This window comes from Psammomys obesus, unplaced genomic scaffold, assembly GCF_907164565.1.
Source record: "Psammomys obesus unplaced genomic scaffold, mPsaObe1.curated_primary_1811, whole genome shotgun sequence".
NCBI lineage: Eukaryota > Metazoa > Chordata > Mammalia > Rodentia > Muridae > Psammomys > Psammomys obesus.
In genome coordinates, this window is record NW_026596162.1 from 14,009,630 (window position 1) to 14,037,235 (window position 27,606).

General features: G+C 48.9%; 1 protein-coding gene across 2 annotated transcripts in view; it reads left to right on the forward strand.

Annotated features, from left to right (window-relative positions):
* Positions 1–24,016, forward strand: part of Bicd2 (BICD cargo adaptor 2) — a 45,529-nt gene extending 21,513 nt beyond the window's left edge. The window contains exons 2-8 of one of the 2 annotated variants that reach the window (XM_055595149.1): positions 4,990–5,202; positions 12,169–12,321; positions 14,575–15,036; positions 15,704–16,729; positions 17,291–17,442; positions 20,058–20,268; positions 21,950–24,016. In XM_055595149.1, coding sequence (XP_055451124.1) covers positions 4,990–5,202; positions 12,169–12,321; positions 14,575–15,036; positions 15,704–16,729; positions 17,291–17,442; positions 20,058–20,268; positions 21,950–21,955 — 2,223 coding nt within the window. In that variant the 3' untranslated portion in view covers positions 21,956–24,016. Of the gene's footprint in view, positions 1–4,989; positions 5,203–12,168; positions 12,322–14,574; positions 15,037–15,703; positions 16,730–17,290; positions 17,443–20,057 lie in introns of both variants that reach the window. The other variant, XM_055595148.1, reaches the window with a different exon arrangement.
* The last annotated feature ends 3,590 nt before the right edge of the window (positions 24,017–27,606 follow it).

The following is a 27,606-nucleotide window of genomic DNA, read 5'->3' on the forward strand; positions in this document are numbered from 1 at the left end:
TGAGGATGATCCTGCTGCTGAAGTCATGATTGGCCTGGTTCCTTGTAGGCATGGGTGATTGCACCATAGCTACATGGGTGTGTCTGACCTTGAAGCCAGCGTCCCAGGGGGCTGTGTTGGCCAGAAGCAGACGTGTTCCTTTTGAAGGCGCCTGACTGGCCATGACCTCATGCTCCAGCACTCCTGGCCGTGTTGGGTCTTGCTGAACCTGGGCAACTTCAGAGCAGTAGGCAGGACGTGGGTTAGGAGCCTGTGTTGGGAACTGCATCTGCCCGGGTGGCCCCTAAGAGACGTCTCCAGAGCACTGCTGCTCCTGCCCCTTACAGCACAGAGCACCCTCTGGTTGAGACTGGAGGAGAGCTGTCTACTTCCTGTCTTCCTTCCTTGAAGCAGCTGGGGAAGTTTGTGGCAACGGCAGGCTAGAGGCTGCATCTGGAGCACAGGGACTGGATCCTGACACCAGGGTAGATAAAGGCTCCCATCTCCGACTTGGGAGGTCCACAGGATGAGACGGAAATGTACAAACACATAAACAGCTATCCCCTAACAACCCTCAGTTCAGATAGGAACTCCCTTCGAGGACAAAAGGAAGCCTACAACCAAGAGAATGGGAGGGTGAGCCTGGGTGCAGCAGCATTTGAGATGGATTTGAAAGGTTGCATAGGATTGTATGCTCTGGCGTCTGAAAGGGTCAAAAGAAATGTGACCAGACAGATATCTCCTGTCTGACCTCCAGCCTCCAAGCCTGTACACTGGAGGTGGTGGCCTCAGGGATGGGGCTATGTCTCGTAGATTCATACACTCTAAGTGAGGGGTACAACACTTCAGAAACACCCACATAGTTTCCTTAGACAGCATTAGTGAGCTTCATGCATTGGGGATGTTCAGCATAAACTTTTATATAAGCATATGTTCATGAGACCATCAGCAAAATCAAGGACATGAGCTTGACTCTGGTCATTCCTATTCCTTCTGTATTTCACTGAACCTCCACTTAGCTTGCATTTTTTAGTTTGAGATAAAGAGAACTGAACAATATTTTTCCCACTGGTTTTTTCACTAAGGTGACTTTGAGGTGTATCTATATTGTTATATCAATACTTCTTTTTCACTGAGAGTAGTACTTCATTATATAAATGTACCATATTTAATTTTTAAAATTTTATCCTCTCTCTCTCTGTGTGTGTGTGTGTGTGTGTGTGTGTGTGTGTGTGTGCGCGCGCACGCGCGCGCGTGTGTGCCACAGCATGTGTATAGAAGATAGAGGATAACTTTGGAATTGACTCTTCTTCCACATTTATTTATATGGGTCTGAGAATTGAACTCAGGTTAATAGACTTGAGTGGCAAATGCTTTTACCTGCGGAGCCATTTTTCAGTCCCTATACTTTAAAAGAGAGAGCTGGCATTACAGATGCACACACTGCCACGTCTGGTCATTAATGTAGATCGGGGATTTAAAACCACAGCCTTATTCTTACATGGCCAGTGTTGTAACCAGTGAAACATCTCCCAGCCTTTTTGTTCTTTTTATCCCAAGATGGAATCTTCTCTGTTGCCTAGCTTGTTCTCAAGTCCTGGACCCAGGCCATTTTCCTGCCTCAGGCTCCTGAGTAGCTGGCATTACATGCTTCATTGTTGACTACCATGTTCAGCTCTGAAGTTCAGTGAGAGAGAGAGAGAGAGAGAGAGAGAGAGAGAGAGAGAGAGAGGAGAGAGATGTGGGCTACTTACACGTGAGCTTTTGGTTAAAAGGTTATCTTTCCCACAAAGCCATTTTTGTCAGGTCAGTTGTTCTGTCTCTTTATGCAGTGAAGTGCCTTTGGGTCATGGTAGCAGATGGGGATAGTCTTGCTCTTTCAAAGTCATTTAGTCTGTTCTGCGTTCTTTAATTGCTCTGTGGATTTTAGAATGAACTGGTCAGTCTCTACAAAAAGTTGCTGGAACTTTGAGTTGATGGGTAGGCTCCTTGAGATTGCTATATGCTCCATGGTTGCTCTCTTGGGTTTGTTATGCTTTGCTTTTATTATTTTTTTGTATGTTTCATTTGGGTCTTCCTTTTGGCTGCCTTTCAGAGTTGGTAAATCCTGTTGATGCGCAATGTGTCTGCTATTGACCCTTGCTTTTCCTTTACGGAAGTTCTACAGCGATCTACTGCGATCTTTTGTGTCTTCCGTTTGCTCTTAGCTTCTGAGTTGAGGGATTTGGTTCTGGTACTTGACTCTCAGCCTGCCTGCCCTTCTGCTCAGGGCTGTGTGCTGTCTGCTGATCCTTTCTTCCTTGGGTCTTCATCATGGATCTTACCTGTTGGCAGCTGGATTTGTGTCTTTAATGTGTTCTGAGCTTTGTTCTAGGATGTAGTGGCTTGGAAGTGGATTAATCCTTTCACAGTCTGTCTTTTACACGTTGCTCTGCTCTGCTCCAGCAGTGTGTAACTGAAGTTGATTCTGCCAGGCCCCAGACATGCTCTTCCTTGAGCCTCTGGGGGATCCCTCTGGCTGGTAGGAACAGGCTTGTTTTTAGACTGCACGTCAGGGATTGTTCCTGCTCCCCTTCTGCATGCTCCCTTCCCATGGTTCACACTGACTGTCCTCAGTGAATATTTACTCTGGTTCTTAGTTCTGGCTGGCCTTACTGCCCTGTCTGTAGTCATCTTCTTCCCCAGGCCCTGCCGTCTGCCTCAGTCCTCTGTTCTGTGCCCTGCCCTGAAGGCACGAAGGCTGTTGCAGGACTTCCTCATCCCATCACTTCACCTAATACACAGACTTGAAAACTGATGCTTATTATTTTATCATGTTTAAAGTTACTTGTGTGTGTGTACCTGGCATGCATGTGCCGTAACACACATGTGGGAGTGAAAGGACGACTTTTGCAGTCAGCTCTCTCCTAGCACATGGGTCTTTAGTACTCAGGTTGTAAGGCTTGATGGCAGGTGCTTTTGCATGCTGAGCTACCTCACCAGCCCTCTTCCATCATATTGTTCTTGTACTTTTCAGTTTTTAATTTGCCACACAGGAGGTAGAGTCTGTTCCTGTGACTGTCTATCTTCTCAGTTAGAGGTAGATGTCTCCATCATAGTGTGTTTGAAAAGCTGCCCAGGACTGCTCCTGTGCCCCAGGCTGGTAGCTTGGGTGGAGGAAGAAAGTTGGGGCCCAGGCTGGCAGGCCTAGGCTTGAATATTGTGCCATAGTGCTTAGCCATCACACTTTGGGGAAAACTTCTGAGATGTCCTTGTCCCAACTCCCAAGTTGATTGGTGTATCCCAAGGAGCCATAGGGGCTGGACTCTTGAGTTGTAGTCCCAGATCCCTGGGTTGGGGCTAGCTTGTTTGGTTTCCTTTGTATGGTTTATGGTGGGCAGACAGCTCGGGCCAGGTGATGTGTAGGTAGCAATTTGTGGGTTGATCCTTCCCTAGGATCAGGGTGAAGGCAAACAGACCAGAAATCCCAGAGCTGAGCTAAGACTTATGTTGTGTTGGAGGACTGAAAGCGTGGTTACCTTGTGAGTGACTTGGTTATCCACAGTCTGCTGCAGGAGGGCTTCACTGTGAGCCCGGGTCACCCCTGTGCACATACCCCCCCAGTGTCAGCCCTGGCACTACTGGGCCCATTGTGAGGCCTTCCCACAGTATTTTGGGACACAGCATATTGCCTCAGACCAGACTCTGCTCCGTTCTGCCACTCCCCTGTCAGAATGAAAATGAATTGTGTTCTGCATTTTCATGTGTTGGGATTAGATTCTGCTTAGCTTGGTGGCACCCCTGTACAGTGTGTCTTTGTATGTTTTGCCCATTGTTTTCTTGGAATGAATTCCTAGATGTGTGAAGTAACAAATGGAAAAAAATATTCCTTCTCTCTCTCTCTCTCTCTTTTGGTTCTTTGAGATAGGGTTTCTTTGTGTAGCGTTGACTGTCCTGGACTCACTTTGTAGACCAGGCTGGACTTGACCTCACAAAGATCCACCTGACTCTGCCTCCCAGAGTCAGCTGGGACTATAGGTGTATGATACCACACCCAGCTCTTTTCTCTTTTAAAACTAGTAAAAGCCACCATTTTCTGTTCTTTAGTAGCTCTTCTCTAAATATTGGGTTTTTTTTTTTTTTTTTTTTTTGCTGTAAGCCATGGGTCCTGTAAAGAGTCAAGGAAGGAAGGCCCAGTAGATGGTACAGCCCCTCAGAGGGGTATGTAATGGAGCCTGTCTAGGCCCTAGGCTCTGGACACCACACAGTTGCTGACCTCAGTGTGTGACTGGCATGGTGTGGTGGGTGAGGCCAGCACTTTTTGCTAGTTGCTCTCACTTGGTAGGATTTCTTACTGTGTCGCAGGGCCTGACACGCTTGCCCCTTTCCCCAGTGTCTGAAACATGCAGGTACATGCATCTCAGGGCCTACACACCCTGAAGTGGCCATTCTAGCTATATTGTTACTGTGCCTTATCCTTAGGGCTGGGGGCTCTGGTTGCCCAGCCCCAGTTTGTCCCAGAACAAACGAAGGATATTTTGACATCAGGTAACAGGATGGGGCAGCTCCTCACCCCTTGCGTGTAATGGCTAGCATACCTCCCCGAACCTCAGTTTTTTTAATCTGGAAGTTGTGTTAGATGTGATGCTCTGGATTTGTTCCTCGTTAGCTTGTCCAGGCTCACAGTGTAGAACACCTATTTCCTGGTCCTGGGCACTTTTCAACTGGTATATGTACATCAGCAGGCCTCAAACTTTGTTCCTTACAAAGGGAGTTCCACATATATTTGTGGCCCTCTATTTATCCTTCGTGTTCCTTTTTATCACACCTCATAATGCCCCTAAGACTAGTTTGGTTTCACTGTAAGGAAGCCTGTATCTGGCATATGCATCTCAAGTGTGTGTTTTAACACATGCACAACAAAGAAGTGCTTCCCAGGTCAAGAGCTTTCATGTTCCTTGTGGTCTTGGGTCTCCATTGCTTTGTGGCCCCAGGACACCCATCTAATGAATGTCTTATCTCTCCATGCAGGCGTTTGGCCAGGCACACACGAACCACAAGAAGGTAGCTGCTGATGGTGAGAGCCGGGAGGAGAGCCTGATCCAGGAGTCAGCCTCCAAAGAGCAGTACTATGTGCGGAAGGTGCTGGAGCTGCAGACAGAGCTGAAGCAGCTGCGAAACGTACTTACCAACACTCAGTCTGAGAATGAGCGCCTCACATCCGTGGCCCAGGAGCTAAAAGAGGTAAGTAGGTGGTTAACATCCATCACTGTGACAGTGGGCTGTGCTGGCCTCTTCAGCTCACTTAGGCTCCACCTTGCTTCTATGGTCTCTCATGTGAACACACAAACAGTTCTGTGCCTAAAGTATGCCCACCTTACTGGTGTCCTGAGTCTGCCAAGCAGGCCCTGATGAGCATGGTAGTTGGTTTTTCATGGGATTCAAACCTAGTGTCCACAGGATGTTCCTGTCATTAGTTGATTATTTGCTTGAAGAATGGTTTGGGGTTTCTGTTTATTTCTTGCCATCTGGCTTTGCATGAATGTTAGGCCACACCATGGGCAGGGAAGAATGTCAAGGTAGAGTAATGCTGCCTAAGTGATGAATGGCCCAGCTTGTGATTTGGTGGCCATGGAGACAAAGACAAGCCAAGAGCCATGGAGAGTCCATGGAACTCTGAGGAGACTGAGGACTTATCACTAAAAGGTGGTACCACGTGCCTTTAATCCCAGCACTCAGGAGGAAGAGGCAGGTGGATTGCTGTGAGTTTGAAGCCAGCCTGGCTCTACAGTGTGAGATCCAGGACAGCCAAGGCTACACAGAGAAACCCTGTCTCGAAACAAACAAATAAAAAAAAAAAAAAGTCTTTATGTCTGAGGCCCACCTGTCCATGGTCTTTGGGGCTAGCCTCTAGCCTTCCAGAGGCTTGGGATAACACTAGCTGTAGCCTTCACTTGGACTAGAGACCTGGACAAAGCCAGCAAGACCAAATCCAACCCAGAGGTGTCAGCTCTGGACAGTGAGGGGGACAGTAATGCTAAACCCGGAAACAACAGCAGAGGAGAAACCAGAGCTAAGAACGGGTAGAGACAGCTGTGAGAGCAGAACCTCTTCCCCGAGACAGGTGAAGGCTAAAGGGCTGCCTGTGGTTCGGCTGCAGAGGGCCTCCTCAGACCTGGGGACAGAGACAAGGCGGCTAAGGGCTTTGTAGGGAGACTCAGGATTTCCTTCTACTGTGTAAACAGGAACAACAGGAATCTCTCCCGCACCCCAGACCTGCCTGTCTTCAATTCACTGAGCTCATTTCCGGCCCTGGATGGTCATCCAGCCCCAGGTTGCCTAGGGGTGAATATGGAAGAAAGCTCTGCACTGGCCTTTCAGGAAGGAGGAGTAGACAGATGGATTGTCACTGGGGCTGCTTCTCTTCCTCAGTGACAGCCCTTCCTCCACCCTCACCAGAGCCAAACTTGTGGGAGGAAATGAGATCATGCACTAGGCTCTAGGAGCGGAGGCTGCCTTCCCTCCACCCCCTATTCAAACTGAGCTCAAAACCTCAGGGACCCCACACCAGGGGAAATGACGGCTCCCTGCTATTGATGGCCTCTGGGTCAGAGTCCTTGGATCTAGCATGCAGGGCCCTGACTACAGCACATCCTCATGCCTGTGCTGTGATGACTTCCCTGTGAGAACATCTACTGGCAGAGGGTAGGCTTCCCCAGCAGAAAGAGGCTCAGAGAGCTTGGAAGATGTGCAGAAAGAACACAGGGAGTCCCCTACAAAGGGTTTCAGAGACTGAGGGCAAGGCTTTGTCCAGGTTCAAGTGAAGACTAAAGCCAATGTTAACTTCACAGTACCACAGTCTCACCCTTGTCAGATAGTTCTAATGTCTTAGACCAAGTCATCCCAGTGACCCTCTCAGTGTTCTGTCACATGAAGACACTGAGGCTTATGGGTAGAACAACTCTGGGGTCCTGACTTGTGGTCTCTGTGCTGTGTATAGGACTAGTAGTAGATAGTTCAGTCAGCTTTTGTCTTGCTGGCATTACTCCTGGTAGGTAGATGAGATTTGAGGAATGGCTTGTTGCAGGCATGACGCCGTTTCTCAGATGGATAGCTTTAGGCCCATTATAGTGCTAGTAAAGGACAAAGAGTGCTCCTATAGGTGATGGATGGACAGTGTCCTGTGTGAGACCAGCAAAGAGGACTGATAATCCCCTAACTAACACAGTGGCCTCTTGAGTTGTCACCTTTCTTGCTGGTGAGCAACCTGAGGTCAGGGGATCCAGGTGAAGGAGAGCTGGTGGATAGGTCCTCAGGTGGTTGGCTCTGAGTCTGTCTACCCACTGCTTACATCTAAGCTGCTCATCTGCACAGAGCAGAGCCTGTTCCCTGTACTCTGGGCTGACATCAGGCACCCAACCTGGGAGGAGGTGCTTTCCTGAGGGAAAACTAAACCCCTGTGGCCAGTTGGAGCCTGCTGGAGCTCTCAGGAGTTGGGCATGTGATGGGTGGAGGTGCCAAGCAGCAGGCCAGCCAAACCTCTCTGCTCAGCCTGGTGGCTGGGTTTGGAAGTGATCTCCATAGAAAGAAAGTATATGTGTTTGAGTCCTGCACTGTCAGCAGAGAAGGTGCAGTTAATGTGTCACGTGATATTACCTTGCTAACACGTGACTTATGTGTCTGTACATTTCTCTATGTTTGTCTTTCAACAAGGACACCTATCCACAGGCCCGTGCAGGCCCATACACTCCACCAATGGGAAGCTCTTTTTGTCTAGTACCCTGGATTCTGACTCTAGCAGTGGCATAAGAACAGAGCTCCTAGAGAGCCTTGGGAGGGCCAGCTTATAGAGGCACTGAAGACTCACAGAACACAGGGTACTGCTGGAGAGCACAACACTCCTGTGTGGCTCTGGGCCTGGTGCTCTCAGGCTCCTATCCTGGCCTTCTGCCTTCATCTTCAATCATGTAAGCTGCACTTTTTGCCCTAGCCATGTGTAAGCTACCACTGTGTGTCTCACCAGTGCCTTCCAGGTCTCGAATTCCTGCTGTATAGCCCTGGGATACTGGTGGGACTCAGACCTTGGCCCCTGTTACCAGTCTACTTGAAGGCTGTGGCCACATGAAACCTCTGTGTACATGTTTGGGTACTTTCTGCATGGCAAGCACTTCTGAGTTGGCTGAGAGAGGGCAGGAATTGGGATCATTTCTGCAGAGAGAGCGTGTAGCCTTTGCTCCCGTACTCTTCTTTGAGCTCCAGGTGGGATGCAGAGAGCCTGGGTGTGCTTTCGTCTGTGTATCACCCCAGCTTTCCAGGTGGTCCTGCCTCCATTGTAGCTGTGCTTGGGGCTATTTATCTCCATCATAGCTGTCTCCCTTCCTTTCTCCCTTGTGATGCTCTGTTACCCTTAGGCCTTCTCTTTCTTTTCCTGTGGTATCTGATTTTTCCAGTATCAGTTTTGTAGTTACCAGCATTTTCTACTTTGTGTTTTTTTCTCTCTTCCATCTTTCTCTCTTCCTTCACTTCTTCCCTTTCAATCCCCTAACACTAGATAGAAGAGAAAATAGGATGAGGGAAAGGGGTCTTTGTTATTATTAGTCTACTTCCTGCTGATTAGGGTCGAGTTCTTAGGGGCAAGTTTGATTTTTGCTGTCAGTTTATCTGATTTTTTTCTTCTCATTTCTTTGGACATGACTACCTGACAAATTGCAACCAACCACAACTAACAGTATCCAAACACCAAACAGCCACACACCTATGGAGGTGCTAGCATTATTTTATTTATTTATCTATCTATTTCTTTATTTCTTTATTTCTTTATTTCTTTATTTATTTATTTATTTATTTTTAATTTAAGTTAATTTTATTTTGTGTATATCAGTGTGAAGGTGTCAGATCGCTTGGAACTGGAGTTACATGACAGTTGTGAGCTGCCATGTAGGTGCTGGGAATTGAACCCGGGTCTATTTGGAAGAGCAGACAGTGCTCTTAACCACTGAGCCATCTCTCCAGCCCCTGGCTCTAGCATTTTTATATCCTTTGAAAAGTCCCCAGAATTCCAAATATCACACACTCACAGAAACTATCTATCTACAGGTGGCAAAACCGTGCCCCTGCCAGAGCACGAGACAAATTATAGTCAGCTGCTGTAAAGCAGTCCCATATCCCACAGCTAGGGTTAAAATGAAACCATATTCTTATAATATTCTATGGTTTTTTTGTTTTTGTTTGTTTGAGTTTTGATTTTTTTTGAGACAGGGTTTCTCTGTGTAACAGCTCTCTCTGGCTGTGCTGGCACTGACTCCAGACCAGGCTGGCCTCAAATTCACAAAGATTCACCTGCCTCTACCTCCCGAGTGCTGGGATTAAAGGGGTGTGCCACCACTGCCAAGCCTATTTCTGTGTTTTTGAAAGAAACCACAATTACAGGATTCCTACTATATTCTGTTGACTCTTTCAGCCCCCTAATGAGAAGGCTGTCTTTATTTTATTATGAACTAAGTCATAATTTTATTGCTAATCATTTGTCAGTAGTGCTTGCCATCTGCCACTCTCTTCCACTTTGTTGTCTTTCCTTCCTCCCCATCTCTCCATCTTTCTTTCTCTTTTTTTTTTTTTTTTTTTTTTTTTTTTGTGGGAGAGGATGATACAGGGTTTCCCTGTGTAGCCCTGGCTATTGTGGAACTTGCTTTGCAGACCGGGCTGGCCTCAAACCCACATAGATCTGCCTGCCTCTGCCTCTGCTGAGACTAAAGATATGTGCCGCCACATGTTGCTTCTTTTTCTTCTTCTAGTTTTTTCTTCTTCTAGTTCTTTTTCTTCTCCTTCTCCTCGTCTATTTTTATAGTATTTTATTTCACTAATCCAGCAATACTGTTTTGTGTATCTCCCTGCATGGCCTCTTATGAGGCATATACACCTCAGATGAACACACAAATGCGATCAGGATTGAGTCCCCCTGCTGAGGGGACAGTGCTCATGAGGACAGAGCTGTGGGCTTGCACATCTTGTTTGGGGCTCTGGAGCAGGTATGTTGTTGGTCTACGGAGGCCATCTGAGCATTAGGAACAGAGATAAGCAAGCATGGAGCTGGGAGGATATGGAGATTCTTTAGGGGATTTTGCTTCCAGAGGACATAGATAGTGTGTTAAAACATTTTCACTTGCCACAGTGTGAGAGAGAGCTGCAGCTGGTGAGCAGAGGTCAGGGAATTGCTAAACAACCTACAACATACAGCAACCACAACAAAGGATGGTGTGGCTCTGAATGGTTAGGACTGAGGTTCCCAGGTCCTGTGTTTAGTGCAGGCAGTGTGGTTGAGCATTCCCACAGTCTGGGTTTTGTTGTGCTTCTCTTAGCTCTGTATTACCCGTTCCCTGTGGCAGCCTTCCTGACTCCTCACACATGACTTGAGACATAAACCAGCTTTCAGCCTTATTGAGGTGGTACGCATCCCATACAACTCATTTAAAGCACGCTCCATGCTTGCTGGTACTGCTGCTGCTTCCTCCTCCTCCTCCTCCTCTTCTTTCTTTTCTTCGTTGTCTTCCGCCTTCTTCCTTCTTCTTTTCCTCTTCCTCCTCCTCCCTCTTCCTTTTTCTTCTTTTCCCAGGATAAGTTTTTTTTTTTTTTTTGGGTGTGTGTGTGTGTGTGTGTGTGTAGCCCTGGCTGTCCTGGACTCACTTTGTAGACTAGGGTGGCCTTGAACTCACAGAGATCTGCTTGCCTCTGCCTCCCCAAGTGTTGGGATTACAGGTGTGCACCACTGTGCCCAGCTCCATGCTTGTTTCTTATCCCTGTTCCTAATGCTCAGATGGCCTCCCCAGACCAACAGCATACCTGCTCCAGAACCCTGAGCAAGAAGTCCAGGCTCACAGCTCTGTCCTCACCAGCATTGTCCCCCTACTCATAGGTGTGTGTACTCTTCTAAAGTTGTTACTCTTTTTGTGGTGCTGGGGATTGAACACAGGGCCTGTATTCAGTGCCAGGCAAGCTTTCTGCCACCGATACATACTCCCAGCCTTTCAGTTAATTTTAGACTATTTCATCATTCCAGAATGAAGCCTGTTTTGCAGTTACTCCCACACCCCTCTTTAGTCCCAATAGTCTACTTTCTATGGCTATGGATTTGCCTGTTCTGGACCTTTCTTATAAATGGAGTCATACAATGCAAAGTCTCTTTGCTGGCTTTGACTTAGCAGAATGTCTTTATACTTCATTCGTGTTGTAGCAAGTGTCAGGACGTCATTCCTTAATGTGGCTGAATAACACACTGCATTGTAAAGCTAGACCATGTTTTGTTTAACTATTCACTTTGCCAATGGATACTTGGGTTGCATCCACCTCGAACACTAGGAACACTGATGTGCCGGGTTCTGTGTGGGTGTGTTTTATTTCTCTGATGCAGACACTCTGGTTAAGTGTTTGAACTTTTGCAGACATGCCACAGTGTTGCCCCACTTACCATTTTACCAGTCAGATGACCCATCTTGCAAATGGAGAAAAAGGGTCAGTGTTAGGGAGTAAGTGAAGACCTAAGCGAATATGTATTGTTTGATGTGTGCATGGCCATGTCAGAGACACCAGTGCCTCCCTGAGATCCATGAGAACAGCAAAGCCTTCTGCGGTGAGGCTTAGAGGGATGGCAAAGGCTTCCCTCGAAGTCCAAGTGTTAATGCTGACAGTGTGTGCAGATGTCTCCCTGGATGTTTATGGCCTGAAGACTGCTTCCCTACATAGACTGCTCCCACCTAGATTAGCTAACCCTGCCTTCTTATTCAGCAGTATACCAGAAAGTCCCGCCTCCTTGCAGTAACCCCACCTCCTTGTTGAGCTGTGTATAATAAGCATGCTGAGTTTCCAAGATGCTGTCCAGATGAACCCATCCCAGCCTTTCTTGTTCATGTGTTTGTCATTCCTTCATTCCCACACTGCTTCAGTTAGGTCAATACCTGGACCCAGCAGAGCTCAGCAGGGTTATGGCAGCTTGAGTCACTTGCCTGAAGTTCCACAGTGAGAGAAGCAGAAGAGATCTGATTGTGGACTGTCTGCTGCTCTGCATAAACCCTGCTACCCTGGACTTCTCCCTCCAAAGGGCTCATAGCATGCCTGGCTGTGCTCATCCCCCTTATGCTATTTGGAAGCACAAGTGGTAGGGCCAGTTGTAGAAGTAACCCATATAGATGTTTTTTTTTTCTTCTGCCCCTGCAGATCAACCAGAATGTGGAGATCCAGCGTGGGCGCCTGCGGGATGACATCAAGGAGTACAAGTTCCGGGAGGCCCGTCTACTTCAGGACTACTCAGAGCTGGAGGAAGAGAACATCAGCCTGCAGAAACAAGTGTCTGTACTCCGGCAGAACCAGGCGCGTCCCCAGAACAGGCTCACCTTGGCCGTCTCTGTCCTTTCATCCACCCATCTTTCCTTTCTCTGTCTTGTTCCACATAGCTGAGGCCAGGACCAGTAGCACCTTCACATTGGAGATAGGGGATATAGCTCACAGCAACTAGCACTAGTACCTAGCACTCCAAGAGCACAAAAAAAGCCTGTGACTTTAGTATGACAGTTTCCTAGGCCAAATGTAGCATCACTGTCCTGAGGAGTCTGTTTCTGTTTAGCATAGATAGGGTGATGATACACCAGGAAGTCCACCTTGGTGAACCAGTGACAATATTGAGCTTACTTACAGGAGCATAGGTGAGGGTTTACCCACAGGTGCATGGGTGAGGGGAACCAGAGGTGTGGGTGAGGTTTTACCCACAGGTACATGGCTCAGGGACTGCCCATGGATGTATTGATGAGGGGTCCCCCAGGTGCATGGGTGAGGGGTCACAGGGCCATGGGTAAGAGGTTATAGGAGCATGGCTGACTCCAAAATAGCTATATCACTAAAAATTCGAGCCATCTTGGCATGGGTGATGACCTCCAACAGTTGCTAGATGCAGTTCTGTCTTTATTTAGCCTTCTGATGCCTGTCTATTCTAGCAATCTTTGAGATAGCTGGGGCAGGATTAGGTATAGCTGGGTCAGAGCACAAGAGTGAGGGGAATGGCTGGAATTTTGGGTGAGGGTCTAATAGCACTTTACCCCTTCCTTCTATGAGAGAATGTTTATAGACCTGATCTTGTGAGGGTCTCCAAGCTGGGTAATCATGGTTGCTCTGATTTTGAGACAGCTGGGCCATGTCATGCCTGTAGGACAGTGTTCCACATCACCAAGATATAGGGGACCTCATATTGATGATGAGGGAGCACTAAGACCTCCAGAGACTGACCGTGAAGCTTGAAATCCTGCCATGGCTGCCTGCTGTAGGAATGGGGGTGTCCCCTCTGCCTGTGGCAGGGATTAGGAGGTCCTCCTGGGTAGATGAGGGTGAGGACCACTCAGTGCCGGGACATGCTTTTCATTCTCTAAGACCTATAAGCAGCAGGGAATCTTTTCTCTCAGGAAATCCAAGACCTCACCCCCAAATGCCCTGGATGTTGTCCTGGCTTTCTAGAACCTCTCTAACACCAGATCATCTTACAGCTGAGGCCTCACTGTCAGCAGACCCAGTGTTTATATCATGCACAAGGAAGCCCATATGTCTGTGGAGAAGCTTTCGTGTTTCAAGGGCAGCCAGGACAGGGATTGTGGTGCTGGGCAACCACAGGATCAGGACTCACAGCTCACAGCTCCGTCATAATCATGAGGTGCCACTGAGCATTAATTGGTACTACTGCCCACAGTGCCCTAAGGAGAGGAGAAACTGAGGCTCAAGGAAACCTTGTTCTTAGTGGAGTCACTCCCCATCTGAGATTCCTCACCCCATTTAGGGTCCTGGGATGTGGGCACACTTAGGATATTGTACCAGGTTTCCCTTGCTACCCTAAACCCAGAGAGATTCATTCATTACTTGCTTAATATTACAGTGAGATGTTTTTACTTATGCCTACAAACCCTGAGCCTCAGAATAAGCATCAACTTCCATCTACTCTTTCTTTGTCTACCCCTGAACTGTGCTTTCCCACTCACCTTCCAGCTTCCCCAAGCCTACATTCTGAAGTAGTCAGTCTAGAGGGGGAGTCCAGTTCCTTTGTTTTGAAGTATGATTCAAAATAATAGTCATAGCGCACAACAAAGAACATATCTTATGGCCCTAAAATATGATAGGGCTGGTGAGGTGGCTTAGCGGATAAAGGCATTTACAGTGCAAATCTTGTAACCTGAGCTCAGTTCCCAGAACTCACACATAAAGGTGGGAGGAGAGGCTCTTCACATGCGTAGTGATGTGTGCTGATTTTCAGAAACAATAGGAATTTGGCAGCCTCCGTGAGAGTCCTCCGCTGTGGCGCTGCAGGCTCCATGTTCGTTTCAGGCGCACCGGTCCTGGTAGTGGGCTGAGTGTTTCTCCTGCTTCTGGTGCTCTGGAAGCACCCTCTCAGCATCTATGCTGCTCTACGTGGACATGGCCTTGGCTGCAGCCACTGCCCTCTTCTACAGAGTGGTGTTTCATTCTGTGGGTCTCCTTGTTCTTTGTCGCTGGGGAGGTGTGGCGTTCTGGTGTTGCCCTAATTTATCAACCTGAGTGGAGCCTTCCACATTGCCTTGACGTGGGAGTATTTGTATTATTCCCCAGGTGGAATTTGAGGGCCTCAAGCATGAAATCAAGCGCCTGGAGGAGGAGACTGAGTACCTCAACAGCCAGCTTGAGGATGCTATCCGGCTTAAGGAGATCTCTGAACGGCAGTTGGAGGAGGCGCTGGAGACGCTGAAGACAGAGCGGGAGCAGAAGAACAACCTACGCAAGGAGCTGTCGCACTACATGAGCATCAACGACTCCTTCTACACCAGCCACCTGCAGGTCTCCTTAGACGGCCTCAAGTTCAGTGATGATGCCGTCACCGCTGAGCCCAACAATGACGCTGAAGCCCTGGTCAATGGCTTTGAGCACAGTGGCTTGGTCAAATCTTCGTTGGACAACAAGATGTCCACACCCAGGAAGGATGGCCTGGCTCCCCCGTCCCCCAGCCTCGTTTCCGACCTGCTCAGTGAGCTCCACCTATCTGAGATCCAGAAGCTGAAGCAGCAGCTGGTGCAGGTGAGCAGGCAGCCTCACGCCGCACCCTCCCTGTCCCGTGCCTTTTGCAGTGCTACGAGGGCTGCACGCTCTGTAAGCAGGGCTTTTGTGACTGTGGCTGTCTTCAATTTATTCGCCCTGCTTTTAAATCCTGTGTCTTTACCACAAATGAAGCTCTTAGTGAAGTGTAGTGTTCCAGAGAAGCAGGCTCCAGATTATTCTGTACTTTGGTGCCCATGTTGCTGCCTTTGCTACCCACATCGTGTCAGGGTGAGGTGACATGGTCCCTCATGTAACTCATACCTATAGACCACAAGCTGGAGTCTCAGCAAGACCATATATCTGAACATCTGAGGTTTACTGTTGATCTAGTGAGTGTTCTCTACAACACGAGAAAGGAAAGTAGCAGAGAACTGGGACACTTAGGGACCCTGCCAGTTTGCCCTGGACCCAGACTTGCACATTTGAAGCTCAGCTCCCCTCTAGCATATGTAGAGTGAACCATTATGGATGGCCACTTTTGTTGGTGATAGTCATGGGCTTTGTGGTGAGCTCTGTCTAGTCTGCTGTCAACTAGTGGCGTGACTAGGGAATTTTCATAGCCAATGGCCCATGTGGCATGTTGCTTGCTTATCCTGGAGTCCTCTAAGCCTACTGACCTCTTTTCCTGCGCTGTGTACCTTTGCAGATGGAGCGGGAGAAGGTGGGCCTGCTGGCAACATTGCAGGACACACAGAAGCAGCTGGAGCAGGCTCGAGGGACCCTCTCTGAGCAGCAGGAGAAGGTGAGTCGTCTCACAGAGAACCTCAGTGCCCTGCGGCGCCTGCAGGCTGGTAAGGAGCGGCAGACCTCCCTGGATAACGAGAAGGACCGCGATAGCCATGAAGATGGTGACTACTATGAGGTGGACATCAACGGGCCTGAGATCCTGGCCTGCAAGTACCATGTGGCTGTGGCTGAGGCTGGTGAGCTCCGGGAGCAGCTTAAGGCTCTGCGCAGCACACATGAAGCCTGTGAGGCCCAGCATGCAGAAGAGAAAGGGCGCTACGAGGCTGAGGGCCAGGCGCTCACTGAGAAGGTGTCTCTGCTGGAGAAGGCTAGCCACCAGGACCGTGAGCTGCTGGCCCACCTGGAAAAGGAGCTGAAGAAGGTGAGCGATGTGGCTGGTGAGACCCAGGGCAGCCTGAATGTGGCTCAGGATGAGCTGGTGACCTTCAGCGAGGAGCTAGCCAACCTCTACCATCATGTGTGCATGTGCAACAATGAGACGCCCAACCGTGTCATGCTGGACTACTACCGTGAGGGCCAGGGCAAGGTTGGCCGCACCAGCCCCGAGGGCCGCGGACGCCGTTCACCTGTCCTTTTGCCCAAGGGGCTGTTGGCCACAGAGGTGGGCCGAGCAGACAGTGGCACTGGGGACAGCAGCCCCTCACCCAGCTCTTCACTGCCGTCACCATTGAGTGACCCCCGCCGGGAACCCATGAACATCTACAACCTGATCGCCATCATCCGAGACCAGATCAAGCACCTGCAAGCGGCTGTGGACCGCACAACTGAGCTGTCCCGGCAGCGCATTGCCTCACAGGAGCTGGGCCCTGCTGTGGACAAGGACAAGGAGGCACTGATGGAGGAGATCCTCAAGCTGAAGTCACTGCTGAGTACCAAGCGGGAACAGATCACCACACTTCGTACGGTGCTCAAGGCCAACAAGCAGGTGACAGGAGTGGGTGGGGCGGTAACAGCAGAGCCCGCTGGGTGGGCGCCTCCTTTTCTTGTTCTCCATACTCCACTTGTCGCAGGACCCACAGGTCTGTACCATCCTCTTGTTGGTTTAGTCTCCTGCTGTCCCCTTCCTCAGGGCTCCCAGCCAGTGAGTGGAGTGGGGGTGGGGTTAGAGGGCTCTTTAACCAGAACTACTTGGTCATTAACTGCTGCTGCTGAACACCTTAGAGTTTTCCTGACGCTAACATAACCAAGAGCTGTGGTCTGGCGCCCTGAGGGCATGATGCAGGGCCTTGTGGGTTCTCCAGGACGGGTCCTATGATACATCATTCTTCCCTGCTAATCAGAGTCAGAGGTGGGACTCACGGAGGCAAACTGACCCCAGTAGCATGGCTCTCATTTTGTCCCTAAGGCTGCATATGAGGGAAGTTATTTTGTTCCAGAGAATTTTTCATGGGTACCAGCACCACCTTGGACCCAGGGTTTCCGTTGTAAACCCAGAGTATCTCTTGAGCAACTTCACCTCCCCACTTCACACCTCTTTGTTCCCCAGACAGCTGAGGTGGCCCTCGCCAACCTGAAGAGCAAGTATGAAAATGAGAAGGCCATGGTGACTGAGACCATGATGAAGCTTCGGAATGAGCTCAAAGCGCTCAAGGAAGATGCAGCCACCTTCTCCTCCCTGCGAGCCATGTTCGCCACCAGGTAAGTGCAGGGTACCACCTGTGCCCCTCTGCAGCAGCCTCTCCTTCCTGAAGCCTCTAGGCCTGCTGGTTCAGCACCTGTGTTGTAGCACCATCAGGCATCCCCGCACAGGTCGTGGTTTGAAAATACAGCCTCTAGCCCACTCCCAGCTCATATGTGGGGCTGCCCTTTTTGACTGGCTCAAGTTGGTAACAAGGAAAATGGAGCTGGCTGCCCCTTACTCTTGTGTGCCTCATGTAGGCAGGTGCCCCAATCTGGGACAGGCCTGGTAGGCATCATTTAGGCAGATTTCAGCAGAGGTATGCATTTGTGGCCCTGTGCCTGTGGCCCCCAGAAATGTGGCTCTAATTCTGCCATTAATGAACCTGGAGGCTCAGCTTGTTGTGCTTTGAGCATAGGCGTCATAGAAGCAAAGGGCTAAGAGCAGTGAGCTCTGGGAAAATACAGTTGTGAGGTCTAATTTTGGTTCAGTGGTGACAGATGAGGCCCAGACTGGTTTGTTGTTCCTCTCCCTGTGGCAGGACCTTGACAAGGTTCCAACTCAGCAACTTGCCATCCATTTCCAGCCTTTCTCTTAGGGAAGGGGCAAGGGCCTGGGATGTGTACAGCTTTCTTTTCTCTTCCATGGGGGTTCTTTGTGTGGTCTGGGGATCTCTTAAGGGTTACTAGGCTTCCCAGGCTAAGGCTTAAGGCTGGAAAACAAGGCCCCTTAAGAAGTCTTGAGGCTGGAAAACAAGGCCCCTGGCCTATCGCCCTCCAAAGAGAACTGGTGCCACCTGCTGGTTTTCGTTGGGATAACACTGTGGGGATGACAAGGCTGAGCACTGAACGTGGTAGACCACCTGGCCCTTTCCTGTTGAGGCTGAAGAAGCTGAGATTGGGTGGCCCAGAGACCTGCTTCCCTCCCTCCAGCCCAGCTACTCCCAGTATCGTAGCATCCCTCCAGGTAGGCCCTGCCAGGGAGAGCAGAGGCAGGAGAGTCCAGGGTTTCTCTACAAGCTTTCCCCCCCTGTGGCTTTTGAGGCAGGGACTCCCTATGTAGCCCTGGCTGGCCTGGAACTTGCTATGTAGATTAGGCTGGCTTAGAATTCAGAGAGCTCACTGGTGATGAGAAGCTGTTCCTCACATATAGGCTAAACATGTGTATGGTAATTGGCTTTTGTTGTCTCGTTCTAGTAAAAATTTAAAAACCAAATTAATATTAGATCATTAATATTAGCATTATTAATATAATTAATATTAGATATGAGTAAACATTAATATTTTCTGATTCATAATTATCCAGGACAGATGATAAATGTAAATTTAAAAAAAAGGATTCAGAGATCTCTTCCTGTCTCTGTCCCCACCCCCACCCCCACCCCCCTATGCCAGGATTAGGAAAGTTCTTGTGATTCCTCCACATCTTATGCAAATCATAGCTTTTGAAGCTTGTTCTGTTTAAAGACTGACTTTTCTGGTGAATCCAGGATTTCAAACATGAGGAAGACAATGTGTATTCCCTTTGAGGTACTGTCAAGGGCCAGCTGGCTGTGGGCAAGGCCGGGCCGTGGGTAGCAGAAGGGCAGTGCTTAGAGCCCCGGTGCCCTCCACCACCTCTAAAGTGTTGACCTGCCCAGTGTTTTAAGAGTTTCCAGTAGGCTTAACTGACAGCTGTGACAGTGTCACCCAGGGAAAGTTGGCTGGCTCTCTTCCTCCCCACGGTGGGGGTGTGGGCACTGTGTCACTGCAGGTGGCAGCTAGGGTGCTGCATACCTCCCTGGCTCTGACTGTCACTCAGCACAGGCCTACTAGCTACCACAGACAGCTTGCAGTAGGGTCAAGCCCAGTCCTCCCTCAGCTTATAGCCCAGTCCTGGGAGCGAGTGATGTCTCTGAGACACTTTCTGTTCTTATAGAGGGAGAGATCTTACTGGAGGAAAGTCAAATGGAGGAGGGCCAAGCCTGCTATCAGAACTACTTCAAGCCTACAAACAAAACATCTCCATGTCTTAGTTAGGGCTTCCATCCCTGTAATAAAACACCATGGCCCAAAGCAACTGTGGGAGTTTTTATTTTACCTGATAGCTTATACTTGATCATCCAGAGGAGTCAGTCAGGAACCTGGAGGCAGGAGCTGATGCAGAGGCCATAGACGGTGCTGCTTACTGGCTTGCTGTCATGGCTTGCTCAGCCTGCTCTTACAGCACCTAGACCACCAGCCCAGAGACGGCACCACCATGGTGAGCTGGGCTTTCCCACATCACTAATTAAGAAAGTTCATTACTGGCTTACCTACAGGCCAGTCTGGTCAGGGTATTTTCTCAGTTGGGGTTCCCTCTTCCCAAATGACTTAGTCTGTGTCAGGATAACATAGAAACTAGCCAGCGTTCCCCACTCCTTCCCCCCTCAAAAAAAGGAAGCAAACCCAGTAACACAGACATGAACTCTACTGTTCTGTCTGAGCTCCACCTCTCTGGTCCTCGCCTTTTTCTTAAGGAGCCTTGGCTAAAACAGCCAAAACAAGCTTCAGAACTTGTGGCCCCAGCTCAGGCTCCATGTGAGAGACATCCTGGAATGGGTCACCTGGATCTTGATCTCCCTTTGCGGCCCGTCAGCTGTGCTTTGTCCCCACAGGTGTGACGAGTACATCACACAGCTGGATGAGATGCAGCGGCAGCTGGCAGCTGCGGAGGATGAGAAGAAGACTCTTAACTCCCTGCTGCGCATGGCCATCCAGCAGAAGCTGGCACTCACCCAGCGGCTGGAGCTGCTGGAGCTAGACCATGAGCAGACCCGCAGGGGCCGCAACAAGGCCACCTCCAAGGCCAAGCCAGCCACACCGAGCGTAAGTCACACCTGTGCCTGTGCCAGCGAGAGGGCGGAGGGCGCCGGGCTGGCCAACCAGGTGTTCTGCAGCGAGAAGCACAGCATTTACTGTGATTAGGGCTGTGGGCGCCGCACGCCGCTAATGTCCGCTTCACCTCAACTAACCCAGCCGCTGCAGTGGGACAGCAGTGCTAGGCCGGTCTTAACGTGACTAACGCACGGAGGGCAGCGTTCTAGGCGAGTGGCAGCATTGGGGCACATCTGTCACCGGGACACTTTGAGCTTTGTGTTGCTTCTCTCTCCACAGCCCCCTCAAGGATATCCCATGTCAGTTGCTGTCTTTTGGGGTGGTGGTGTCAAAGGTGGGGGTGGAGCTGCACAGCTTTGTGGAAGACAGTGTGGTGAAAGTGTTTTTCGGGGGCCCTAGGCTCTGTAGGCAAACCCAAGGGAGAGTTCTTCCCTGGGCACACACGGGCAGAACCTGAGTTGAAACTTGCATGTTCCTCGCATGTGTCTAATATCAGCACTTGAAAGCAGTTTTGTGAGGCTCCAGCCTGCATTGTAGGACCAGCCTAGGTTAGCTCTCTGTGGTTGATGTAGTCTCATGAAAAGAGTATTCTGTAGTTTGTGCAGCCTCTCACTGCAGACCACATTCAGGACAGGAGTGCAGAGCTTCTACCCTGAGAGCCTACAGTCTGCGGTGAGACCCCCACACCTCAGACACCAATAACCACAATCCAGGAGGACAGAGCTTGGCTGCTGTAGGGTCTCACCTCTGAGAGCCGCATGCTGCTCTGCGGCATGGTGACAAATTGGCAGGGTCTGAGGTCCTAGGTTTCCTTTTTTAATGAGAAAGTGTTCCAAGTGCCTGGTAAGACCCTGGTCCTTGGTGCAGAGCCCGTTCTGTGGTACTTTGGAGACCCACAGCCTGTACTTGGGTTTTTTATTACAAGTTGTCAGACCCAAAGAAGCAGTGTTCTGAGAAGTGTCAGTGCTCTGCCTGACTGCATGGTACAAGAGAGCCCAGCTGTGTGCTGGCAGGGCTTTTTGTGGGCCCAGAGCTGTGCTCAGGACCGGCAGGTAAGAGTTGTGTGGTTCTCCGTGCAATTTGAGGGTACTACACAAGGCAGCAAGGCCACCGGGGGCTCTCCTTTTCCAGAGGCTCTGTCATCACAGAGCTGTGCCATCAGGCGTTTGCTTCAGTGTGCTGTGAAGCAGGACTCTGCTCAGTGTTTCTCTCAGTCCTGACACTCCCATCTCCTGTCTCCCGTGGAAAGGCATCTTTCATGGTGTGGAACCCAGCATTGGTACCAACATGGGATCCTGTGGTCTGTCAGACAGCTTTTTCTTTCCTCCCTCTGTTTGGAGCCTGGGGTGTCCCAGCCTGCTCAGATTCTAGGCACCGGACAGTCATACACTGGGGTAGAACAGCACGCGTGTCCCCTGCATGTCTGTCCTGGGAATGGCTGCCCGCATGCCCACCCACCTTCTGCCTTTCCTTCTCTCCGGGCCAGAACGCAGCTTCTCTTACACTGTCTGGGGCTTCGTGGGCACCTGGAGCCCATCCCTAACACACACGCAGGACTTTTCTGCCAACTAATGTGCTCGCTCACTCCCAGAAGGAGAGCTTTAGCTGTCAAGTGAGCAGAAAGTGGCAAGTGACTGGTTTCTAATGCTGTCTTGTTTTCTCCTGTTTTCAGCTGTAGAGTAGCTGCTGGGAGGACGTGGCCACCAGGCTCTGTCACACTGCAGCCCCTCCCCTCCCCCCTCCTGTGGCCCATGCAGAGGAAGGAAGGGCAGCCTAAAGTCCACTTAGAAATGTTTGAATATGCCACTGTAATTCCTTTCAAAATAGCATTCCCTAAGTTTTTAATGGGAGGAAAAAAAGCTTTACTGTTGAGAATGCTGCAAGCTGCTGCTTGGAAAAGCCTCTGTGTGGCCGAAGAACCTGCTTCCACAGCCACCGCCAGGCTCTTTAGGAGCCTGCTGGGACGCCTGCCACGGGGTCTCCTTATTACACATGCTCCTTTTTTATCCGATCAACCTGTGCACTTTTGATATTTTGATATTATATTTGCTTCCTTAATTCCTTGCATAGAGACGGTCTCCGATGCCGTGGTCTGTGCTCATGGTCCTGTAGCTGTCCGTCCTAGCTCTGGCGTGTTGATCTGGCGTCGGCACGAGGCAGAGCTGTGCTCCATAGTGTGTAGCTAGTCTGCGGGTGAGGCTTTGACCCAGCAAGGAGCAGGCTAGTGTATCCACGCTGTGGTTCAGCAGCCTTTAGAGGACACGGCATTGTGGTTCATGTTTGAAATTACAGATTTTAAATGCCATGTTCATTAAGAAATCCAGGGTATTCCAATTCTGGGGTTTTTCATATTGTATTATTATTATTCTTAGGAATAGTTCAACGTAACAAGAAGAAAACTTGACCTTTGCTCTGGTTAAAACAGTAATAGGCACTTGAAAGCATAAATTATTGAATGAGTAGTATTACCTACAAATTCCAGAATTTTCTGGGTTTTAGGACATTGTGAAGCATGACTGACTAACAGAATTTTATACAACTGCACCAGTGAAATTCCAAATTGGAATTGTTTTGTTATTCTGGTTGTTGTGCCAAATTGTGGTACACTTAGAAAAATTCTACAGCCGTCGACTTTTAGGTGTTCTATTTCAACACCTTTTTGTTAGTAACCATTGCCAGTAGTGCCTTCATCAGTTCAGGGAGGAGTCCCAGCCAAGTAAGGTCTCCAAGGAGGGCAGTGGAGAGCAGTGGAGAGCTAGTTGGGAGTACTGAAGGCCAGTGTGGACCAGCAGGTAGGGGCAGGCACCTGCCTCACTTCATACCTGGGCATCTTCATTGAGGGAGAGAGAACAGTGATTGTGCAAAATTCTGTTAGTCAGTGATTCTTCACATGCAAATTCAGGGGCTTAGAAACAAAAACAAACACAGGAACCTGGAGTGTGTTTTGGGAACCAAATGGACTTCATGGGACAAGCTAAGCAAGCTGTACAAACATCACGTTTGTAAAGAGCTGAGGGCGCCATGGGAGCCGGCGCAGTCGGCATGTGAGTAGGGGCAGAGGGTTAGCCATAGTATTCTTTGCAAATGTGAAAGTAAGATGGTATATCTTCTCTTGCTTGGTGTAACTAACCACTGTTAATTTCAGGAAACAGAAGTCACTAAAACTCCTTAGCAAACTGCTAAGTGAGGTTCAGGATGTGATCAAATTGGTACTAGTGGAGGAAGAGAAACTGTCCTCTGGCCTCCAAAAAAGGGACAAATTATAATAATATTAACTGTTAGGAATTGAAGAATTCTGTTTCCTGGAATCAGCATTTCCTATTCCTCGTTGTTGGGACTCTTTGCCTTCTGTTACAGTGTTGATTCATACAAAATATTGTTACATTTGAGATAACATCATCTGTATGGGTATTTATTTGCAATGATGTCTAAGTACTGTATTTTTTCTGTGTGTTACCTTAGTGTCAGAATGTTGGTCTTTATTTTAAAAGTCATATGCATGTTCTCCTGCCAAGGAACCTTTACACAGACCCAAAACAAAAAATAATAAGCAGATGCCTTCAGTTTCTGAGAAAATGAGGCCAAGTGAGGAAAAGGCGTAAGAGGGCGAGACTAACCAAGACTTAGGATGCAGTTGAGTGGTGGACCGTCTCCACGGCCAGTGCACATAGGAAAAGTGGGCCTGGGTAAAGAGTCACATTGGTAGGACCAATAAAGAATAATAAAAAAATGAAGCACATGCTTGCCCTCTGTGATTGCTTTCACTCCTGCGCCAGGTGACCGCTTCTAGCATGTATGGTAAGTCTGGGGCCTCAAACAGCCATTCTATTGGAAGATACTGAGGATGAGGCCTGGAAACAATGTGGGCTCTATCCTTGGGGTGCAGGGGGTGCCTTTCACAGTTGCCCAGCAGCAGCGTGGTCAGAACTCAATGCCCTGTGCAATCCAGAGGGATGGAGACCATGCTGGCCAAAGGCTTACTTCAAACCTGGGAATGGATAGATCTAGGGGACACGGGTCATGCACTTGTCAGTACACAGCTGTGTTTAACTGTAGGGACATGTACAGAGACACACAGTACATTGGAACAACTGCTGTGGGTGTGAGAACGTGGGGCAATGTCTTAATTCCTTGGACAGATGCCAGGGTCACCTCCTCTGGCAGCTTCACCTACCCAGTCCTCCGTCCAGAAGACTTCCCACCACCAAGTGTCTTCCTGCCCTCTGAAGCCTCCTTTCTCTAGTAGTCCCTTAGGTAACCAAGACACAGAGAGGTAGAATTTAAATTATTGAAATAAGAAATGAAAACAGATTCACTGCTGGTTTTACAGAAATATTAAGGATATATATGTATAGTGGACTGTTATCCACCAAAAACATTGACTCCCTTAAGCTCAAAATAAGAAAAGAACTGGTTAAAAGTTAGAATGAGACCGAGCTAGAGATACGGTTCAGAAGTTGTGTATGTACTGTGCTTACACAGGACCCTAGTTCAGTTCCTAGCACCCAGGAAGCTTACAACCTTCTGTAATCCCAGCTCCAGAGATCCAACAACCTCCTCTGGTCTCTACGAGCCCTGCATTCGTATGCATGTGCACACAATTTTAAAAAAGATTAGATGATACAAATGAAACCAGGTCAAAAGTGAAAAATCAGGCCTGACCACAAGATGGGTGGGTGATGGTGCTTGCAGACATACCAGAAGACCTAAGTTTGATTCTCGGAACCCACATGGTAGGGGGAGAGCCAGCTCTTTGAGGTTACCTTCTGGCCTCTGTAGGTATACTCTGGTGAATGCATACATGCATCCATGTACAAATACATAAGTACAGCTTAAAAAGGGAAAAACCAACAGATCCAAAAATTCATTTTAAAAAAGAGGGGAAAAGGAAAGAATTAAAATTTATATATATATATATAAGTTGACACACTGTAGCCTGTGTAAGAAATGAGCAAGTAGACATTTGAGAAGAAACTGAATTGGTAATAGAAATATTCCAACAGGAGTCTGGTACAGAAGGTGCTAGGAGGTCGTCATTCCATCCCAACAAGGTGAAAGATGAAGCACTGGACAAAAAGCAGTTCTAAGACCCATACAGGAAGTGACTTTATAGCATAGAACCATTCCAAAGGATGGAGACAATGCATCTGCAGAAGCATCAGGTGGAAATGAAAACAGAGGCCAGGGAAAGGGGCTGGAGAGATGGCTCAGCAGTTAAGAGTGCTTACTACTCTTTCAGAGGGCCAGGTTCATAACTGGCTGTAACTCCAGTTCCAGGGAATCTGACCCCTTCTTCTTGACTCTGTAGGTCCCCTCCTGTTGTAGGGTTTTATTGCTGTGAAGAGACACCATGACTCAGGCAAGTCTTATTTAAAAACAAACAAACAAACAAAGAAACAAACTCAATTGAAACTGGCTTACAGCTTCAGAGGTTTCATCCACTCTCATCGTGGTAGGAAGCTCGGCAGCGTCCAGGCAGACATGGTGCTGGAGAAGGAGCTAAGAGTTATACATCTTGATCATAAGGCAGCAGAAGGAGGTTATGTACCAAACTGGGCATAGCTTGAGCATAGGAGACCTCAAAGCCTGCCTCACAGTGACATACTTTCTCCAACAAGGCCACACCTTCTCCAACAAGGCCACACCTCCTAATAGTGCCACTCCTTATGGGCCAAGCATTCAAATACATGAGTTTATGGAGGCCATATCTACTCAAGGCACCATACCACACATACACATAAATAACATTAAACCTTAAAAGAAAGTAGAAGTAAGGCCACATTATCAGGAACTGGCAAGGGACCAGGCTGAGTTAGGTTCATAGTCTAGTGTTTTGTGGAAGAAAGGACTCCCAAGCAGTTAAGTTGGGTATTTGGCTGATGCCATTTTAAGCAAAGTATTGGTGGGGTTAGGTTCCTTGGGACTGCTTACAGTAAAATGTACTACTACAGAAGAGAGAAGATTGAAAGATGATCAGAAGGGAAGTAGAATTTTAAACTCTGAGAGAACCTCCCTTTTTAACCTTCTTGGAACAAATGAGAAAGCCCGTTGGGGAAAGGGCAGAGGTGTAGCCACAGCCCTCTGATGAGGTGATCAGTACAGACCAGCACGCTCAGTGGAAACAGGTGCCATTCATGAAGAGAAACCGATTAGCCAACCGTCTATAAACGGAAATGAATGCCGCTGTCCAAGGCAGAGGAGCAGTGACCCGCCAAGCACTGCAGTCATCGCGGGCCTGGAGTGTGAGGCTGTGCTCGTTCAGGCTTTTACCTAGAATTTAAGGATGTGCTAGGAGCCGTGAGGCCCAGGAAGCGCATAGCCGAAGAGCATAGCCACGGCAGTGGAGCTGCTTCAGGACTTCAGCCTAATAGAGATGCTGCTGACTGCTGACTCAGGCGCAGTGCTGCTGTGCAGGCAGAGCTACTGCTGAGAACCCGCGCAGGGATGTGCCAGCCCCCAGTGCTTCACCACTGTGGCCTGGAGGGCAGGTTCTTCCCACGGAGATGATCTGAAGCCTTAGGCTCTGTCACTGTTTGTCCTGTTGGGTTTCAGACTTCCCTGGGACCTCACTGCCATGATGTGGAGGCAAGAACCTGTTTGAGTCACAGCCACAGCAGTTTGCTGAATGGATGAGTCTAGGATCGACCAGTGGGCTTTAGATTTCCGAGGTGATGTTGGAGTATCTTAGCAGTTTGGAGGTTTCTGACATGGAGTCATGAACTTGAGTTCAGTGGGATGCCAGAATCCAGATGGTCTTATTCTCCCCAAATCCCTATGTTAAGACTAATTTTTAAGGTGCTGATAGTAAGAGCCGGGGCAGCTGGGAGATGATTGGGTCATGGGGATAGAGCCCTCAATATTGAAAAACACCCTCAGCTACATAAGGAATTCATGACAAACCTGAAGTAGAAACTCTCAGAAACAAAAGGTGGTTTCTTCCTACGAGAAGACAGAACAATCCTTGGCGTGTATCTGCTTAGCAATAGAATACCAAACACGTGCCAAAACTCTTAGAACTTCTGAGGGAAAAATGGATTAATCCAGTACCACACAGACGCTTCAGTACTGCTGAACAGGAAATGGCTAGACCCAGGCATCTCCAACAACATCTGTAATCACGGCACAGGGAAGGCCGAGGCAGGGGGATTGTGAATTCTAGGCCCCTGAGCTACACAGAGAGTTTCAGGCCAATATCAAGACTTTGTCTCAGAAAAGAGCTGGGGATGTAGCTTAGAGGAAGGTCACTTGCCTAGCATGCACAAGGGCTCAGAATTTGACCCACTGTGTGTGTGTGTGTGTGTGTGTGTGTGTGTGTGTGTGTGTGTGTGT